General features: G+C 36.0%; 3 protein-coding genes across 4 annotated transcripts; 1 reads left to right on the top strand and 2 right to left on the bottom strand.

Moving 5' to 3' along the window:
• Positions 1–1,838: 1,838 nt before the first annotated feature.
• LOC143585603 (ATP-dependent 6-phosphofructokinase 2-like) lies at positions 1,839–4,435 on the bottom strand. Its single transcript, XM_077067359.1, has 2 exons — positions 3,885–4,435; positions 1,839–2,798 (listed from the first exon to the last, which is right to left on the bottom strand). Exons 1-2 carry the CDS (start codon positions 4,431–4,433, stop codon positions 1,977–1,979), a joined length of 1,371 nt encoding a protein of 456 aa, XP_076923474.1. The 5' UTR covers positions 4,434–4,435; the 3' UTR covers positions 1,839–1,976.
• A 786-nt stretch (positions 4,436–5,221) lies between these two features.
• Positions 5,222–7,554, bottom strand: LOC143585606 (putative galacturonosyltransferase 4). The gene is made up of 6 exons (XM_077067363.1): positions 7,494–7,554; positions 7,345–7,409; positions 6,959–7,209; positions 6,519–6,876; positions 5,903–6,445; positions 5,222–5,823 (listed from the first exon to the last, which is right to left on the bottom strand). The coding sequence occupies exons 1-6, from the start codon at positions 7,552–7,554 to the stop codon at positions 5,548–5,550; spliced, it is 1,554 nt and encodes a 517-aa protein (XP_076923478.1). The 3' UTR covers positions 5,222–5,547.
• A 3,272-nt stretch (positions 7,555–10,826) lies between these two features.
• Positions 10,827–14,096, top strand: LOC143585604 (uncharacterized). Of its 2 annotated transcripts, XM_077067362.1 has the most exons (3): positions 10,827–10,895; positions 11,790–12,673; positions 13,875–14,096. In XM_077067362.1, exons 2-3 carry the CDS (start codon positions 11,827–11,829, stop codon positions 13,904–13,906), a joined length of 879 nt encoding a protein of 292 aa, XP_076923477.1. In that variant the 5' UTR covers positions 10,827–10,895; positions 11,790–11,826; the 3' UTR covers positions 13,907–14,096. The 2 variants fall into 2 exon arrangements, with proteins under 2 accessions (XP_076923477.1, XP_076923475.1); XM_077067360.1 differs by lacking the exon at positions 10,827–10,895 and having other exon boundaries at positions 11,523–12,673.
• Positions 14,097–14,583: the final 487 nt, after the last annotated feature.

Here is a 14,583-nt window from a genome sequence, read left to right as displayed (position 1 = left end):
CCTTTCCATCATATTAAGCAAACAAATAAAGCTTAATAGTTCTTGCATTATACAATTATGCAATGTGTCTAAGCTTAATAGTTCTTGCATTATACAATTTTGCACTTTTTTTGGCAAAGTTTCATGGCACTTTATTCAACTTTAATCACTTAAGACCTTCATTCAGCTTTAACCACTTTAATGATCTGTTTCCAAGTTCCATTTAAGGAACGAAAGGAAAAGAAAGAGAGGAAAAAGAATATGAGGCTTATGTTCCCGAGTTTCATTAAAGGAAGGAAAGGAAATGAATAAATAGAAAGTATGTCTCCGAGTTTCATTTTAAAGGAAAGGAAAGTGGGAGTTTTGTAGTGCAAATTCTTTCTTTCCATTTTAGAATGAACTAAATGGAAGGAATACAAAAGAAAATAAAAGGAAAAAAAAAATGAAAAAAGAATGGAAATTTTTTCCTTTCCTACGTTAAAGTGAACTCGGGAACACAATGTAAGACCTATATAATGGATGGAGCTTTTATGGGTACGTTTTACGCCATGTGACACCATGGTAACATAGGGTTTTTTTTTGCTAAAACTGGTGTAGTGGATTGAGCCCTTCCAATCATTATCTCATTATTATTTTATATTATTTTTTATTAAAGTATATAAAAAAACAAATAAATCATCCACCAATCAATTATCACCAAACTTCTCCATCACAAAGCGTTGCCCACCATCAAAGAGCTTTCACCAAACCTTTCCTTCCGGCGGCACTTTGTGAGAAACGCTCCCCACCATCAAAGAGCTCAAAACGCCCATGGGTAGTGTTCTCACACACTTTCGGGCTTTTGGGTGGGCAAAACTCCCCAACACCCGGTCTAATGTCACAATGTTTTACCGCTTACACACCAAGTATTCCACCAGTTTACTAACAAGAAATTCCATCCGAACTTTCTCCACGTTAATAACACAAATTTTGAGCATATGCAAAAACGAATATGTAGGGCTGTAAACGAACCAATTGAACACGAACAAGGCCTTGTTCATGTTCGTTCGTTAAGAAAATATTGTGTTCACGAACACTTACCGAACGAGATTTTATGTTCGTGTTCGTTCATTAAGAAAATTAATGTGTTCACGAACGGTTCACAAACACAAACGAACACAAATAAAATCGGTAGAGGCTAGAGAATAAGACCGATGTAATCATCATTGTGAATATTGAAAGCCCATAAATGAATCGAATGAACACGAACAACGGCATATTCGTGTTCGTTCATTTAACTTTATAATTAATCGAACAAATATTTATGTTAATGTGCGTTTATTTAAAAATGGACATTTGTGTTCGTTTGTGTTCGTTTGTTTAAATCTAAAAAAATAACTAAACAAAGATAAACAAACATAAATAAACACACATGAACCAATCTGAATGAACACAAACAAACATAAACAAACTTAAATCTGAAAACACATAAACGAACACAAATTAACAAATATAAAACCTTTAAGCAGATGACATACCCAGATAATATTTAATTATTTTCTATTAATACATAAACGAACCTAAACGAACGTTCATGAACATAAATGAACGAACGGAACATGTGTTCATGTTCGTTCATCTAATTAAACGAACACAAATTTTGTGTTCATGTTCGTTCGTTTATTAAATAAACAAACATAAACGAACTTCCCGCCGAACGGTTCACGAACAGTTCACCGAATGTTCGGTTCGTTTACAGGCCTACGAATATGGATGCAACCATAACCACCATAAACACAATTTTAATATCGAGGAAAGACAAGATTTCACAAATAAGGCAATGACGGAACTAAACAAACAAACCATGTATCCAAATTTAGTAACCTCAACATGCTTTATATTAAAAGTACACCAACAACAATCACTAAATGAAGAAAAAAAAAGTTAAAAACTGTTACTCAAAACACAGGATCATAATAGGTATAATTCAGTCACCACCAAGAAACTTGTTTATCAGTTTAATCCCTCTGGAAATCAGGTTGTGAAGTGATGGATCTAACCCAAGCCCATTTATGATCTTTGGTGTCCACTTGATTCTTGGTGTCCGCAATCTCGCCCATCGGAATATACGCATAGTTTCCATTAACCGGACCCGCTACAAACCCGGTGTACCCAGCCATGACACCATGAACTGCCGAGTGAGCCAGAAGCGTACAATAAAGATTATCAGTCGCATTAGCCGTAACCGCACGGATCATATATGTAGGATCAATATACTTGACCGTAAACAACTCACCCTCATGATCTGCACTCCACCACTTCTTCAGCTCGGATTTCAACCACACTCCCACATCTAAAAACACGGGATTCCCGGATTCATCTCTCTCTTGTTTCTGCTCATCGGTTCTTGGAATAATATCTTGACCGGCCCCTTCGGCTACTACAATAACAGCATGACCGTGTTGTTTCAAACGGTCATCAAGAAACTCAAAGAGTCCGCCTTTACCGTGTAGGTAAAATGAATTTTCAGGAATTAGACAGCAGTCGACATCTCGGCTGCTTAGGGTTGCGTGAAGAGCAATGTGGCCCGTGCTTCGGCCCATAAGTTTGACCAGGCCTATGCCATTGGGCGCACTCTCGGCCTCCACGTGGGCTGCACTAATTGCTTGCTGGGCCTTCTCAACGGCTGTTTGAAACCCGAATGATCTGTCAATGATTCCCACATCGTTGTCGACGGTTTTGGGGATTGCCGCAACCCCAACGTATAGCTTTCGACGCTGGATTTCGTTGAATATCTTTACTGCTCCGCGTAGAGTTCCGTCTCCCCCGATTATGTAAACCTGCGTACATTATAAACGATTTAGTTGATGAAATTATGCATAAATATGTACCAATGCAGAAAGTAACATAAAAGAAATTAAGTTTGTAAAAGCTCGAGCCTTAAAGAGCTCGTTAGCTACTCGAGGTCGGTTCGTTAAAAGTTGAATCAAGCCGATCTTAAACGAGCTCGAGTTTTTAATGAGGTACATTCAACAAATGAGCCCAGGTCATTTACAAACAAATCCTTAATAAACTCATAATTAATAGAATCAACAATTAATTTGATTACAAGTCTTAAGTTAAACACAAACAAATCTAGTTAGAATTTTAGATTTAATTTTTAATTGATAATCAGAAAATATAATTGACTGAAATTAGTTAGTTTGGATAAAGGAGTTCATGTTGTGCATTTATACCTCATGTTAGCAGAGTATACGGTTACATACTATTACTCAACATATAATAACATATCAAACTAACAAACATTATGTTGGAAAATCTAAAAACATTATCTGCCACCTTATACCATTTCTAGGATGAGTGGCAAAATGGGTGGGTCGGATCGGTAACAAAGTCAAACTGGAGACACAAGCTATCTTAAACTATAGACCAAATGTAGCAAAGATAATTATAAAGGATCAAAACATTTAAACATATACATTTAATCAAATTCACATAAAATCACTAATCTAGGGGTGGCAATCATGACCCAAACCGTTTCAAATGGGTTATGTTGTTTTAAAAATTAAATGAGTTGGTTTGGGTCAAAGATTTTAACTAAATGAGTCATTTGAAATTCCAACTTGTTATTTTCGGGTTAGTGTCCTAAGGAAATGTGGCAGGTTTCGGATCGGAACAAGTTTTTGCACAAGACAGGTTTCGTCATGAAATGGTTTCGGTTTAGGTTTCAAGTCAACACAAGTTTTCACACGGGACGGGTTGGGTTTTGGTTTCTTTTTGGTCGATTCCGGGCTCGTTTTTGGTTTTTCGGTTTCTTTTGTCCTCGCTTCCGACCCGACCCGACCCATTTGCCACATCTACACTAATCATTCAAACCATATACATTTGATCAAAATAATATAAATCAATTATCATTAAAAAAAAACCTGATTAAATCCACGATCTTGAATAGCATTAACAATTTTGTCAAGATCAAAACCACCTCTAGAGGTCTCAAGCACGGTGCCACCTCTCTTATGCCAATTATCAACCATTTTCACATCAAGCCGAACCGGCTCCATCGAATAAAACCCTCGGTACCCGGCCTTAATCCCGAATATCTCCCGAACCCCATACTGCTCCCACAGCCCCACCACCAGCTCCCGGATAACCGTGTTAAGACCGGGACACAACCCCCCGCAAGTAACGACAGCGGCCCGAACGTTTCCTGGGTCGAAAAGTATCTGTTTTCGGGGTCCGGCTCGGTGGTAGGCTGCATGAGAGGAGGGGAGGTGTCCGGAGAGGTCGTAGATGGTTCTGCGGATGATGACGTCGGATTCGGAGAGGTAGAACTCGTTGGACGGGCGGTAGAAGTGGTTGTGTTCTAGTGGAGTGGTGTGTGGTTGGAGGTCAAGGTGGTCGGTTAAGTGAGGGAGTGGTACGAGGTTGATGTTGAGGTGGTGGTTGTTGTTGTGGGGTTGTGATGGGGTGGTCATGGTGGTTGGAAGTGATGAAGAAGTTTGATGGAAATGGAATGAAGCAAGTAGTGGTGGCTGAAATGGGTGATGTGTCCATGATGCTATACACGTGGATAGATACGTGGCGTAACCAGAGTGTGATGGTCGTCAGTGGTGTTCTTAAATCAAAATATTTATTTCACATTTAGTTTCATGTTCTATTAATTAAAATAATTAGTATAGTGGTATACACGTCATCTTTTCCTTCATTTAAGGGTATTAGATCATTCTTCACATTTTCATTATTTACCACAACAACAAAAAAATACAAAATAAATTGATTGGATTGGATTTGATTGAGGCAAAGATCATGGTCATTCTCCTCATTTCATGTATGAAAGGTATATAGGGGATGATGTTTAAATGAGATCATTCTCAGATTTGGATGCCACGTAGGACCACTCACTGGTTCAAAGTGGTGTACCCACCGGCCTTATATGTTAAATGCGTCCAAAGAGATGATATGCATATGATAGATTTAGTAGACCTAAAAAAAGAGACGCATTCAATATAAACCATAGAATAATAGTGCATTTAGCACAAGCCCAATATTGATCATGAGTTGCCAGCCTTGCCTGTGAATGTTGTGACTTGTGAGAGCACTTGTCAAGTTTAATAACATGATAACAACCCGTAATGGATATATGATATATATATATATATATATTGTGTTAGCAATTTTACACTCCATTTTCTCATCTTGATATCCATATCAATTTTAATAACCAGCAGGCTCCTAGCTTGGAGGCTAGAGCTGATCAAACAAACAAATATATCAACCCTATGCAACAAAATTCCTATTTGTTATGGCCACTTTGTTCAATCCCAAATAATTTCTCTAGTAACACTTTAAATTATAACATTAACTTTTTAAACTATGGCATCAACTTATGATGGTAAAACTTGATTGACATGTTTCGAATTTGAAGTTACTCGTCTATGTAACTTGATATTCTTTAGTGTTGGTAAATGTCTGCTTTCTCTTTTAGAAAGGCTGATACATGAACAAACCAACCAACAACACTATTAACAATCAAAGAATATATCCTAATTTCTACTTATTGACGCGGTTTACGTCCTCTTATCCATCTACTCACGGACTCATATTGCAATCCCGCATATACGCCTGATCATAATCCACATACCTGCTCCAGTACCCTCTAAACTTTGGTATCCCTATCTCTAGCCACGGTTTCAAGTTCCCATTGTAGTGAACCACTGCTGCATTTTCAATCTCCTTCTGTCTCACACTCGGGTTGTACCCGAGCCCAAGCACATGCCACAACTTATCTAACGGGTATACCCGTTTCCAAAATGTTATCAAACCCACTGGCAACGTCCCCAGCTTCCAAAGCTGTCTCTCCTGATTCTGCATCATAACAAACGATCACGAAACCGTTAACATTTAAGTATTTTAGAAACAGATCATTCATTTATAAAGAAGTTACCAAATTCTGCCATGAATGGTAAACTTCTGTAATGTTTTGTTTCTTCCATTCTTCCAAATCAAATACATTCATTCCATAAGCCCATACACACGCACGCGGGTCAAAGTTATTAGCAATCAAGGTATTTGAAAAGTTGAGGTATCGGTCAAACCGATGAAAATTCTCCCCACACGTCTCAACTGCACCAATGACCCTACCTTTCAGATCAATAGACCAAAGACCACTTAAATCCTTCTGAACCACTATATCATCATCCAAGAACACCACTTTATTCAGCTTTGGAAATACCTCCGGAAGGTAAAACCGAAGATGATTCATCACTGATAGATACTTCGGGTTCTGAAGCTTCATGTTTGAATCAATCGTGTCCTGAGATGCCAACTGTTTAAGAACCGGGCTGTAACTTGCATTCAGCCATGTGAATTCATCAATGTTTTGAACTTGTATTGTAGCTACCCCGGGCGGGTTTACAAGGAACCACATCCTCATTGCAGCATAATTCAGCTTGTCGGTTACAATGTGAAACACGTGTTTTGATGGATCCTGCCACGCTTACACGTGAACAATCACAACTTCTAAATACTATCATAAATTTGAAAAAAACATAACCACTCACATTGGCATTCGTAACAGTTGAATTGACGACCGCTGCTGTAGCTAACACGTTATCAGAAAACAATGCATATTGGAACAGGTTCGGGTCATCAAGATTTTCTTTATTTGGAAATTGTTGTGCAGAGAAATTTAACGAATAATACTCGGTTGATAGTCGTAAAGGAAGACAATGCAGGCCCTTGGATACGGTTTTGGCAGTTAACTGTGTTAAAAACAAGGCTTGTTTTTGGTGGACGCGTAGTTGTTCTTCCGTTGTGGGAATAAGAGCCCGGAGTTTCCTTACAACCGCAGTGCAATCATCCTGTATTTGCTTTCCTTTTGCCAGTGTCTGATCCATCGCCTTCATCTTGTCATAGGCACTGGATTTATACAAGCACAACTTAATAGTAAATACTAAAACATAACGCGTTATTTATTGCAGAAGTTAGAGTTAAGCCTTACTTTTTGGGTAAATCATCATCCTTGGTTGCATCACCGAGTACCTTTTCGATTTTATTCATACGTACTCCAAGTTCTTTGATGAAAAGAGGGTTGCTTCTTGTTGCCGAAAGGGAGAGGTAAAGGCGTCCCCTAATCAACTGATCCTTGAGATACCGAACACGATTATCTGTCAAAAAATGTTCATCCGGTTTCTCACTTTTGGCTTTTGCAAGTTTGTGTTGACCGACTGTATGAACCTCTTTTTTGGTCTCCTAAAATATCATACATTAAAACATGATGGCATCAACAGAAAACACTTTCATATTTTGGTTAATGCGTCGGTTCGGTTATTTTAATTTATGCAACTATATTCTGATTTAAACAAAAAAATATATATATATACTTACAGCTGATGCAAGGTTAAGGGGACTGGCATCTTGAAACATGGCAATGGTGTCAACACTCTTTGATTCTGAAATCATAATCGAAATCGTCACGTAAAACACATATAATGAATAAATAAAAAAGAAGCCAAAATGTGAGTAATGAAAGAAACCTTTATGATCTGTGAGTGCATGCAGAAGAACACGAGAATGATACGATTTTGATGGTGACATGATGAATTTCTTCAGATGATGGTGAGTTAGAGTTAGAAGATGAGGTGATGATAATGCGAGTGAAAAGAACAAATGGGACAAGAAACAGTAACAGTAGGGTTGGCATTCTGATCTTCATTATTATCATCTTCCAAAAGAACCCAAATTATATGAATGGAATCCGAATACCAGTTATTCTAAATCTAGATTTGTGTTCATTTATCAAATCTGCTCTTTGCCTCATGCTTTCAAGTAGGACAGGCAAACGTTGATCTAAATAACGGTTCTTTTGGTTTGGTTCGGGTGGTTACGAGATTGGGTTGAGTTGGGCCATGCGTGTTCGGACACCAAGTTGGTTTATGCGCGTACCGATACTTGTTACACGCCCGATATCGTGTTATGTGTGTGTGATCTCAACAAGTGCGCCGCTACGCACATACCGTCAACGGTTACACATCTGATGATGCGTTAAGCGTGTATCGACGTCGTAAAGTGTCCGATGTTGCGTTATGTGAAACAAGGTTGTGCATATAACGGTGTCGTGTTACGGGCATTGCGGTGTTGTGTTGCGCGTCCTATATTAACCCATTCTGACCCGTTTGAAAATTAAGTCAACCCATTTCGAGTCATTTAAAAAATAACACCAATTCATTCTAACCCCTTTTGTTACAAAAAATTGTCTTCAACACACTCTAACTCGTTGTATGAGAAATAGCCACCCATATCAACCCATTATTTTTTTTTTTTGAGAAATGATCCATATTAACCCCTTTTTAAGCCAGTAGGTCAAATTACCAGTCAGACTCGTAAGTCAAGCTAACCATTTAGCATGGCTCCGGCTATCCAGACATAGGATTTACTATCTAGACATAACCTTACACAAATAAGATGTATAGACTATATATAGATGTCAACTTTTGTCGGGGAGCATTGACCACAATTAGTAGAGTATAGACCTATACTATTAGTATAGATCAATATGACTGGTTTATTTTTTTTGGTACCGTTTTTTTTATTTTTGTTATCTAATCGTTTAGTCTAAGGATATATGATCGTTTCTACTTTTATTTTTATTTTTTTGGTTGTATAAATTTGTAATTGTATTAAGAGTCGTGTAACAAAAAAACACACTATATAAATAAACATTACAAAATAATATTAAATTAATATCAAATATTATTAAATTAATATCTAAAAGCCCACCCCGCACGAATTAAAATACAACGTTTAAACATAGTAATCTTATCGAACTACCTTAAAAAAATTAGAATTATGGTTGTGATTTGATTGCTGTATAAATGACGCGTCAATCCTAGCCAACACATTTAGTGAGACATGTTTAATGCTCGAATTTTGTTTCTTCTTAAAAATATGTTTACCGTGTGAGTTTTTATGCTTTTCTTAATATGCCCTATTATTTAAGCGTACATTATCTATCAAAACATGTATACATGCTTGGAACTTGAGAACACTTTCTTAATAACTCCAAGACATATTGAGTATATGCTAACTAAGCATGATAAATCAACCAAACATCTATCATTTATCATTTGTTAGAGAGATTGACTCCCACAAGGACGTCCCCACATCAACGGTGATGCACATCTAGATTAAAACCAGTATTTAGGTTTTAAACAGACGATATTACTTTGCAAATAAGTATACCATTAACACACTTCATATATTTATACTAATACAAGGTTTGTATGTTGATGGCGATGCATGTGTTTCACATAGTCTTATACTACGATTTTCGAAAATGATTTATGAATACAACGGGGGTGATGAAGTGTGTAATTTGGCTTACACGTCTGTAGATATAAATAGTATGTAACAAAGAGGAGACATAATGTTTCTTATGCTGATCTTGCTTTCCTGAGCCCCGGGTCTCAATAGAACTAGGTGATGCCCTTGCTCTCCCGCATTCCTTTTTCCGCTCCTTTGTGTTGTTTCACCAATTCAGGACGTGCCTTATGCTCAACATTCCTCTCCATCTCAAACACATCATATCCACCCAGTTCTTTTTTCTTTTTGCCATATCGTCCCGCCTCCACCTGTGCCTTATGCATGAATAGGATCCTAGAGAAATGGAGAAAGAGAATACAAAGAAAAAATAATTATCGAGTCAGTTTGACCCTAGTATCATATGAGATAATATATTTGTGTGTTATGCGTATTGATGTAAATACAGAATGTACCTAAAACCACTCTTTTAACGACAAAACAGGACTAAGAACCATCCATGGAACCAACCCGGTTAAGCATATTGAGTCATTCATGGTTTGAAATGATTAGTTATTGGTTGGACAGGTGAACAAGACCGATGGTCGGATCGAATTTCCAAAGACAAATCATTTTTTCATTCAAAAACCATATTTTACAAGTCATTGATTACTCAAGACTCATAATTTATAATTTATTTAAGTCTTAAATATTTTATTAAAACTGTATGTAAAACATAAAGCATTTTCATATTTTGTTTGAAATAATAGTTTTATATTGTTTAGGACGTCATTTGGTTTTAAAATCCGTTTCAACCGGGATTAATTTTAAAATCTGTTTCAACCGGCCTAACTAATCTGACTAGTAAACTAGAAAGGCAACCAAATCATTGTCCATTCCGGTTGTAAAATATGCCTAAAAGGCATATGGTCAAGTAGCTTAGCAACCCAATATGTCATTAAAAATTGTACGTATTATATATAAGATAAATATTGATATTTGGTCTCAAAGCCTTTATTGGGTCACGTAGCAACATTAGCACGTGTCACAGGGTCCAATATTAAATATGGTTTTGCTTTAAATATGTCAAAACTTTTGTTTATTTTCGGTACCATAACAAATGTAACGTGTCGAATTAGCGTTGATTCGTTGTTGTAACGCATGGCTTTACCTGCCGAATAAACGTTGTTTCAAATATGTTATTAATATGTATCATAAGCTATGCTTGTATCATGGGCATTTACTAATTTAACTTTTGGGTTTGGTATCAATACCGTAACGACGTTAACTAATACCATCCGACTTCCGGCCGCTTTAATCGTAAGTTATATTTGTTTTCTTTAATATGGTAATTTTTTTTATTATAAGTTACACGAGTGTTACTGTTATTTTCTACATGAAAAATTAAGATTTTTTTAGTTTTAGTTAAGGTATTGTAACGAACCTAACCTAAACCAATCAAATACATGTTAATGTACAACACGACGGGTGTTATTAAGTAAAATAACACTGACACAAGTGAGCCCCTACCTAGCGTATATAATATAGATAATAATATGAAGGATTAAGACATTCTATTGGCGTTCATTTCTCTATTTGATTATGCAATTCATCTGATCGTTTTGACCTTTGAATTACAGGTAAAATACTCTCAACAACTTGTGTTAATTTCGTATATTATTATTATTGCCATACTTTAATCGATCATGTTAGAAATCCAGATGGAGCTTGTTTCGGCCTCAATTCTAATTCATCATGTTTTATTTATTTTGTTTTTTTACTATTTGAGGAAGATAATTTTGGAATCGAGAAAGTGAGAAACAGGATTATAACCTTTTCGGATGGATTCTGCTTTCACTTTAGTGTAGAAAGTAGCTTATAAATTCTAAGCCTAAACTTACATGAAACATGGTCAAATATTATTATGTTATATTATATACACTAGGTATTAAAAACCATTGTTTATGATAGCCCAAGGATCTTATGGGGCCATGTGGCACCCCTGGTACTGGCACGTCGTCATGTAAAAAATTATTTAAAAAATATGTTTTTATCATAACCTATACAAGTGTCGATATTGTTTTTGACCTTTACAATATAACGTTTTGTGTTTATTATATGCACGGTGTATTTTTTTAAATTTGTGTTAACTTTTTTATGCAAGTTGTACGAGTGTTGAATGTTGATACCATTTTGAGCGTCGACTATTTTTTTCGTATCATAAGCCAAATGAGCGCCGATACTATTTTTGGGATTTGCTAATTTGTTTTTTTTTTCTTTTTTTGGTTTAGTGTCGTTTACTTATTATTTATTCTTTGAGCCTGTCTTGTATTTGTTTATTTTAAAGATGTTAATCTTTTTAGCATAAGCTATACTAGTTCTCAACTGTTTTGAGCGTTTACATATTAAAGTTATGGATTAAGTCCCGATACCTTGTCGAATGTAACCAATACCTACCAAATGTGCGCCGCTACGCCACGTTAACGCAGCTCGTTTTGTACACTAGTTGCTATAACAAACTGCTCATATGACAGTATATATCCACTCCACCATCTATCAAGAAAGTGAGCCATGATTAAGCTCTTTGATGCTCACTGTCACCTACAAGACCCGAGAATCGCCAACAAAGTCCCGAAGCTCATCGAAACCGCTCTAGAACACAACATACATCATTTTGCAGTCAATGGTATCTGTGAAAAAGACTGGCATATAGTGAAGCAGATGAGTGACACATACCCGTGCATAATCCCATCATTCGGGCTCCACCCGTGGTTCATTGCAGACCGAACCACCAACTGGCTAACAACCTTACGCGAACTCTTTGACACAAACCCTTCGGCTGCAGTAGGTGAGATCGGTTTAGACAAAGGCTCATACGGAAAGAAAACAGATTTTGCAGATCAAGTTCAAATATTTACTATGCAGCTTCAACTTGCTAAAGAACTTAAACGGCCCGCTTCGGTTCACTGTGTATGCGCATTTGGTGAACTTATTGATATTATGAAATCTGTCGGCCCGTTTCCTGAGGGTGTAATCTTGCACTCGTATATAGGGTCTGCAGAGATGGTTCCTGAGTTTGTTAAACTCGGGGCGCATTTTTCGTTCTCAGGGCATCTTATGGGAATGGAGGAATCAAAGGTGAAGAAGATGCTGAAAGCGGTGCCTTTTGATAGGATGTTATTGGAGACGGATGCTCCAGATGCGGTACCCAAAGTGAGCGGGTCGGAATCCATTTTTTTGGTGGAAGAAGATGAAAATAATGGTGACCCGATAGAGATGGTCAATCATCCGGCTAATATTCACTTTGTGTTGTCTTTTGTTGCATCTTTGCTTGATGTGTCTAAAGAAGAAGTTGCTGATTTAAGCTACAGAAATGCAGTGAGGTTGTTTTCTTATGAAGGATCTAAACTGCAACAAGGTTAGTTTATTATTATATTATGTCTTATATAGTATGCATTTAGTTTTGCTTATGTTTTAGATGTTATTTTGATGGCATTATTACTGGAACATGCCTTGAACTTTCAAATTATGATTTCAAGAAATTGTGACATATATACAAATTGATTCTAATTCGCATTTTCTTTGTTTATGATTTTGTACTAGACAATGAACCAAAAACCAAAGCTTATACCATGTAATATCCAGAAAACAAAACATTATAAAACTCATTTTTGATGATTTTTAACAAACAGATGGGGTAGGGTTGAAATTGAGCATATATAAGCTTAAATTCACTATGACTAATGTTATTATTATTTAATATAATTTTATTTAATTTTTTGTTTTCTCTAATGTCTAGAGGTGTTGTGTTAAACTCTGTATTTTTAAAGTTACTATACAGTCAAATTGTCTGTTTTAAGCTAGATTAAATGTGTGTATTTGTCTCAAATTTTAGTTTGTATGCAAATACAAATGGTTTGTTGGATTATATTAGGGGTGTTCAGATTTCGATTCGTATTCGCAACATTCAAAGTTCGATTTGATTATTAAGAATCGAATCGGTTTAAAGAATTCGATTCGATTGTATTAATCGAATAAGAATTGATGATATATTTTTCGATTCGAAATTCGAATTCAAATTATATATACATATACCTATATGTATATATTTAATTATTTTTTTCTAATTTTTGTCGAATCCATAAATAACAAATGTCCATTACAAATTAATTAAACCCAATGGGTTATATTATTGTTTCGTAACCCGTACTATTATTAGTGTTGCTGACTTCTTGTTTTGAATATTTTGAGTTTTAGACTATTCGTACTTTAGTTTTGAACTTATAATCATGTGGTATTGTAGCTACTTTAAATTTATATGTTTGTTTTGCAACTATGAATTTCGAATTGGGCATATAATACGAATATGAATCGAATAGTTCAACTTTTAATCGAATACAAATATTGGCATAAAAAATAATTATTCGGATTAATCGATTCGATTTAACTTGAAAATTCGTTATTCGATACAATGAACACCCCTAGATTATATAACAAATCTATGTGCTTAATACATTATACACTACATCATGTCTGAAAAAATGTTTTGCAAAATTCTGAATCGACACCGTCTATGTTTTCGTATATATTGTTGAATGTGTCGTGGTGTAAACTTTCAGGTAATTCATTAACAAGCGATAAAGAGGAGTAATGAGCTCGCGAACAAGATTTTATTGTTTATAGTTATGTAATATAGCTGCAGTATCGTGAGTTTATAGTTATGTAAAATAGCTGCATTATCTTTAGTTTATAGTTATGTAGTATAGCTGCGTGCTTGTACAGAAACACCTTCACTGTATATTATCATGTTAACCTTTTTAAATTTGTCTTTCCCTGTGTTACTAGTGTTTTGAAAAACTAAGTATTAATTTTGAGAAATGATGAAAAGGACTCCATAATAATTATTTGTTATAAAACGGGTAGCACAAAACCATACCATGAATTCAGAACCCCATTTTTTTTATCAAATAAAAACTCCTAGCTTGTTAGAAACTCATGAAAACCAATTTCAAGTCCTAACCGATTAACCTTTTTTTCCTTTTCTTTTTCTTTTCAATTTTCTTAATTAGAAAGTAAATCATGTAAATGGCTAGTTTTCTAGTTTCTTAATTGGAATGTTAATCATGTAAATGATTATTTTTACTAGACGATCTAACTTGTTAGGCGTATCGCTATAGGGCATGGTGGAGGGGTTTTTTTGGCACAGTGGGCGGCAAACACCATAGAGGGGCGCGGTTGGGAGTGGGCGCCGTGAGTTCGGTCTTTGCAACGGCCGGCGCGGATGGAGGGTGTTTGTCCCCCCCCCCCCCTTCTAACGGCTATATATCA

The sequence above is a fragment of the Bidens hawaiensis genome, unplaced genomic scaffold (assembly GCF_021521415.1).
Source record: "Bidens hawaiensis isolate Kalapana, Puna unplaced genomic scaffold, B.hawaiensis_p1.1 tig00033910_1, whole genome shotgun sequence".
In the NCBI taxonomy this organism is placed as follows: domain Eukaryota; kingdom Viridiplantae; phylum Streptophyta; class Magnoliopsida; order Asterales; family Asteraceae; genus Bidens; species Bidens hawaiensis.
The sequence above is the reverse complement of the archived record's forward strand: the minus strand, read 5'-3'. Positions and strand labels throughout refer to the sequence as shown.

Coding starts and splice junctions, on each gene's coding strand:
- LOC143585603 (XM_077067359.1), bottom strand. CDS start 4,433: ATGACCACCCCATCACAACCCCACAACAACAACCACCACCTCAACATC. Junction 2,799..3,884: donor AAGATCGTGGATTTAATCAG/GTTTTTTTTTAA, acceptor TAATGTACGCAG/GTTTACATAATCGGGGGAGA.
- LOC143585604 (XM_077067362.1), top strand. CDS start 11,827: ATGATTAAGCTCTTTGATGCTCACTGTCACCTACAAGACCCGAGAATC. Junction 12,674..13,874: donor AGGATCTAAACTGCAACAAG/GTTAGTTTATTA, acceptor GTAAACTTTCAG/GTAATTCATTAACAAGCGAT.
- LOC143585606 (XM_077067363.1), bottom strand. CDS start 7,554: ATGTCACCATCAAAATCGTATCATTCTCGTGTTCTTCTGCATGCACTC. Junction 7,210..7,344: donor CCCTTAACCTTGCATCAGCT/GTAAGTATATAT, acceptor ATGATATTTTAG/GAGACCAAAAAAGAGGTTCA. Junction 6,446..6,518: donor CAACTGTTACGAATGCCAAT/GTGAGTGGTTAT, acceptor TAAGCGTGGCAG/GATCCATCAAAACACGTGTT.